Here is a 6056-nt window from a genome sequence, read left to right on the forward strand (position 1 = left end):
GGTATGAAAAAATACTAAATTAGCAACAGAACATCGAGTAACTGTCTCCTACTGTATAAGCTTTGAGGGTTTATTTTTTGTATAGTTGTTACTGTAAATAGTTTGATCCTGCAGATGTTAGGTGATGTTTGAGTGAGTAAATTAACAACCAGCGAGGTTTTTCCTATGAACTGTGCTATAGAACAGGTTAGAAATAGATTCTGGTCCAATCTGATGGTTACTGATCCCTGCAGTGTTTTTTGCTAGCTTCAGTCAGAGCTGGAAAATTTTTATGAAAGAAATGCTTTTAGGGAGAGATGCAATAACTAGAAATGTAATATACACATTTCTCTTTTACCACTCATTATGTGAATTTGGTTGTTGGTTTGATGGGGTTTTTGAGAGAGTGAGAAAAAACACATCCTTACCTCAATGCTTCAGAAAGAGTTACAAAAGTCTCTTGCTACTGCTGTAGCAACACTTCAGCCACGTCAGCCTAAATTCGGCATACAGTGACACTGTTTCCAGAAGTGCAAATTCAGGAGAGCGTCTACCTGTAATAGAAGAACTGGAATCAAAAGTAATAGAAAACGGAGGCATTGGTTGTCTTGGGTTTTTTCTGTTTGTGCTCCTTTAAATAGAATTCAGCATGAGAGTTTAATTTAGTATTTCCAAACGCAACAGCTGATAATCAAGTTTTATCATTGCAAATTAAATGAAGAATTTACAGTCTAATACTGTGCATCTACTGAAAGACTTCAGCTGGTATATAGGGGAAAATGTAAATAGCTATCAAAACTTGAATTTATTGGTATAAATCAATCCATGGGACCTTTCCCTGTGGTGGTTCAGCAATATGAAACAGCATGTTCCTTCTCTGCCTACAGAAGGGTTTTCTTGTTTTTTACACATGAGGATTTTTAAAATTCTTTCAAACAGTGGTTAAAACTGTGATTATTTATTTTCTAGGCTGTAAGAACCAGCATATATGGTCGTCCAGGTTCCTGCTATATTGACATACCTGGGGATTTTGTGAATCTTCAGGTGAATAAGAGCTCTGTCAAGTACGTAAAGATTATATTCATTATTTTTCAAGACACTGAATAAAAGAAATTTTAGTTTTAAGTTACTTTTATATTTTCTTTTCTTAAAACAAGAAAAAGATAAACAATAGCAATAGATTAAATAATTTGCCACAAGGTTGAAATGATACTAAAAATCCAGCCTCTAAATGTAACGTTCCATCGTAACATGTGGTATAGATTATAGTTTGTAATGAAATGTGCAAAAAGGAATAAATTAATATGATGGTAATACAATGATGTTACTTTGTAAATCTCCAGAACAACACTACCTATAAGATTAAAGAACCATGCAAGAAAAACTTCAAAGCCTGTTTTTAAAAAAAATATCCTGTTCTGATAAATGCTGTGAGTAACATGGTATGTAGCAACTAGGGTTTTATGCTAAACGATAGGTTTTATCTTTCAATATTTCTTGTTTTGAATTTTTTAAAGAGCCTCTTTTGTTTTGCTTGACTTCCAGGTACATGGAATGCTGCCTGCCACCTCCCGTCAGCATGGCTGAATGCTCTGCTGTATCTGAAGCAGCGTCTATCATTGTTCATTCCAAGCAGCCTCTGCTAATCATTGGCAAAGGTAGCATTCTTTGATGTAGCTTTGAACTGTACAAGTTCTGGACAAGAAAAACGACCAAAGTGATTTCTTTTCCCCATAAGTGTTAGCCATCTCCTTTTGACTCTTTATTAAAACAAACAAACAAAAAACCAAAACACCACAAACAAACTTCTTTGAAATTTGATGTTAAAATCTGCTCTGTTTTTAGAATATTTTTATTCTGTTGTGTAACTTGTCTTTTTCATCTAGTTTAAGAGAAAAGTCAATTGATAAAATACAAGTTTAAGTAGAAAAAAATTGGGATAACCATTGTCTTAAGCCTAGAGCAAATACCAAGGAATCACTTCCAAAATTCCAAACAAATTCTGTTAGAATACAGAAGTGATATTCTCTGTCTGATGCTCTGGCATATATAGCAAGAATCAGAATAATCAAAGGTCATTTTTCCATTTGGACTTATTGAAAAGTGCCAGCCTACCTGTGTGGAGACATGAAGCAACACAGCAGGTGTTGCTGCTATTGCTGTTTTACAGACTTTCCGTTGTACTCTGCCAGTGTATTTCATTCCTGAAATAGAGGTGTCCCTAAAGGTAGAGGATAATTAGTCTCTGTGCTGGTTAGCTCATTTTGTCTCTCCTTGTGGAATGTTAGTCACTGCAGTGGCATTTCCGTTGAAGATATAGGTCTGCTAGGAACAGAATTGAAATAAGCACCTTGTTTCACCCAGGCTGTTTTTCTGCAGACGAGGGTTCTATGTTTAATCAGGGAGTGAAATGATTGAGATGAGATGGATCTTATCATTGACTGGGTAATGAAATAGTAGACAGAAGGTAGATCAGGAAAGGGTTGGGTTTTTTTTTCCCCTCTCTCTGGCTTCATACACATGAACAAAAGGGTGTTCTTTGAAAGTGAAAGGTAGAAGACTCAAAAAGACATAGCTACATGCTTTGTTGATGTCAACAATTGAGAATCTACTTAACAAATTTATCTGGACTTTCTGCTATATATTGTTGTTAGCAGGATTTTTGGAAGAAATACAGAAGTTTATTCTTCAGGATTTAAGACTCATGGACTTAAGTCATTGCACAAGGACCAGTCAGTTATTCTAGATTGCCTGGGCAACCTTAATTCAGCAACCTTGTACTAAAGGTAGCATCACAGTAAATGTACGCACAAACACATATCTTCACAAGGTCTTCTTTGAGCTTCTATTTTGTCATTAAAGGCTTATAGTAGACCTGTTTAGGGCAGGTTGTTATGGAGCTTGTGATACAACAACGTGGGGGGCAAGCAAAAAATGACATGACACAACACAACGGTCTCCTGTTGCTGCTGCGGAAGTCTCTGCCTCATAATACTGAACTTCACCCACACAAAATTGTCATTTTAGATAAACAAAATCTCCTATTTTTCCCTGCCCTGCTTTACAGAAATAGCTAAATAGTTCAACTGAAGTCTTAAAAAAAAAAAAAAAAAGCTTTTGTCAAAAATACAGGAAATTTGAACCCAAATACCTGTAGCTTGGCACATTACGTTTTGAGTTCTCCAGAATGAAAAATAACAAGCAGCTTTCATAATGGGAAATAGTACTCTTTCTGCCACTAATGTAATCGGGTTAATTGAAATTCAAATGAATACAGTAGGTTTCTGTAGTATTAAGCAGTCTCTTTCATTTCATTCAGGTGCTGCTTATTCACATGCTGAAAACAACATCAGAAAGTTGGTGGACCTTTGTGGACTGCCTTTTTTGCCTACACCAATGGCGAAAGGAGTAGTTCCTGATAACCATCCAAATTGTGTAGCTGCAGCAAGATCAATGTAAATATAAAGGAAGGCTTGTAATCCTAACATCTGAGAAACAGCTAGGAATTGTGGTTGTCTACAGATGCCAGGGAAGACAAAATGCATACAACAAAAATTTTTCAACCACATTTTGCACCTCATTTTAGAGCACTGAAAATCTTGCTTGGAAAGAGACAACAGATTTAGGTGGATCACTTTTGACAATGCTTAGAATGCTGGCCAGGAAGATACTTTAACTGAGAGCTAATATTCTGTAACTATGAAGCCTATGGCAAGTAGATGTATCGATGTTGTTAGTATGTATTTTATAACATAAAATTAAACTGGTAAACAGTTTATGTTAAACATTTAACTTAGTGCACTAGACAAACTACTACCTTTTTATTTTAACACCATAAACACAAGCTTAAGATGCACACATTGCAGTTGAAGTTTTGCTGTCTGCTGTCTCTGCATGGTGTGTGCAATACACTTCCACTAAATTGCAGTTTATTTAAAAAGAAAAATAAGGTATTTCAAACTACACTGAAGGACTATGTTTAAAGTAACTTATAAGAGCTCTTTTTGGCTTTTGGCAAAATTAATGTGAGTGAACTATAATAACCCTACTAGGTATGAATATGCAGAGAGTCATCTTGCAGATGGAGCATTTATATACTTTGAGATTGAATTATTGTCCGTTGTTGACCATCTTAACTTTATCACTGTTAAGCATGCTGTTAAGAAAAATAGAGAATAAAAGAATATACCAGCTGAAAGGTAAATTAACAGGAGTCTAAACTGAGAGGTCCACAACAATCTTAATTTTGGCACCCAGTGTTGCCAGTATCACAGTAGTGAGTCTTTTGCTTTAACCTCAGCATCATTATAGCATCTCGTTAGTCTCCTAGTGTAATGATTCCTTTCCCAAACACGGCATATTAGGAAAATAGTAATTCATTTTCTTCTTGAGTTCCTAAACTCAAGAATGGCTTGGTGATTGGCTGTGTAAAAGGATACATGGTTTGGGGGCTAAGCAGGCAGCTTAGAGAAAGGAAGGATTATATTCTGGGGTTTGCTGTGGTGGTTAGGATTACTTCTAATTTTGAAAACACTATTAAGTTTAATAATAATTCCTCTATCTGATTCTCTTATTTCCCTTTATTAGGGCATTACAGCATGCTGATGTAATCGTCTTGCTTGGTGCAAGGTTGAACTGGATTTTGCATTTTGGTCTTCCACCAAGGTTTCGACAAGACGTAAAGGTTATTCAGGTAAGCAGGAAAATGATTATCACTTGAAGGAAGTCCTCTGTGTTCTAGCATTGCCTAGAGCAATTGTTGTAAATTATTTTGGTAGTGTACTTCATGTGGCAAATACTGCCCTATGGACAGTGCAGTACAGTGCATATAGTTATGGTAGTTCTCCAGAAATAGTTCTGATTTCTTTCATTATTTTTTTTACTTCCTTATTTTTTTCTAAAAATGGTTACAGCATTGTTCCAGCTATCAAGGAGTTGGTGCTGCTGTAATGAGGAGGGCAGACACTTCTATGTAGTTGACTGACTAATACAGGATTAGACTAAGGATATTTGTGTGATCTTTGGAGCACTGGAATTTCCGTGATTGAAAGCAAATTGTCTTGAAATTGTGAAACCTTTCATACTGTTTTGACTGCTCTTTCGGCTGGATTTTTTTGAAATAGAATTACTTTCGGATCCAGAGTCAGTCGTTATAAGAGCTCAGTCACTCAGAAATGTTAACAAGCGTTGTGGTTTAACCCGGCAGGCCACTGACCACCACACAGCTGTTCACTCACTCCCCCCCTGCAGTGGGGTGGGGGAGAGAATCGGGGGAAAAAAGAAGTAAAACTCATGGGTTGAGATAAAGACAGTTTAATAGGACAGAAAAGGAAGGGAAAATAATAACGATAATAATAATAATGAAAAAAGAATATACAGAATAAGTGACGCACAATGCAATTGCTCACCACCCGCTGACCGATGCCCAGCCAGACCCTGAGCAGTGGTCACCGCCCCCTGGCCAACTACCCCCAGTTTATATACTGAGCATGACGTCATATGGTATGGAATATCCCTTTGGCTAGTTTGGGTCAGCTGTCCTGGCTGTGCCCCCTCCCAGCTTCTCACTGGCAGGGCATGAGAAGCTGAAAAGTCCTTGACTAGTGTAAGCACTACTTAGGAACAACTAAAACACCAGTGTGTTGCTGAAAAGTCCTTGACTAGTGTAAGCACTACTTAGGAACAACTAAAACACCAGTGTGTTATCAACATTATTCTCATCCTAAATCCAAAACATGGCACTGTACCAGCTGTTAGGAAGAAAATTAACTCTATCCCAGCCAAAACCAGGACAGTATCCACCCCTTATTCTATACCATCTACATCGTGCCCAGGTCCCATACTTTCTGATACAACCCAATTAATCACCACCACTTTTCCTGTCTTTTGATATATACACACAGATATCATTCCCTTAGTCTATGGGCTATCCCTATAAAATGTTTGTTGAATTCATTTAGTCCATGACTTTGGGCTCCATTAGTCATAACAGTCCTTCAGGGTAGGAGAGATGGTGTGTGGTGTGGGATTGTTGCATGCTGAAGCCAATTTTAGTTTCCTTATCACTGTGCTTGTCC

General features: G+C 37.1%; 1 protein-coding gene across 1 annotated transcript in view; it reads left to right on the top strand.

The window, feature by feature from the left end:
• The window catches only part of HACL1 (2-hydroxyacyl-CoA lyase 1), a 27289-nt gene that overhangs the window by 10741 nt on the left and 10492 nt on the right, over window positions 1-6056 (top strand). The window contains 5 exon segments of the mRNA XM_009325742.1: window positions 122-136; window positions 949-1043; window positions 1525-1637; window positions 3299-3434; window positions 4567-4672. Of these exon segments, the coding sequence (XP_009324017.1) occupies window positions 122-136; window positions 949-1043; window positions 1525-1637; window positions 3299-3434; window positions 4567-4672 (465 nt within the window).

The sequence above is a fragment of the Pygoscelis adeliae genome, unplaced genomic scaffold (assembly GCF_000699105.1).
Source record: "Pygoscelis adeliae isolate BGI_AS28 unplaced genomic scaffold, ASM69910v1 Scaffold226, whole genome shotgun sequence".
Taxonomy (NCBI): domain Eukaryota; kingdom Metazoa; phylum Chordata; class Aves; order Sphenisciformes; family Spheniscidae; genus Pygoscelis; species Pygoscelis adeliae.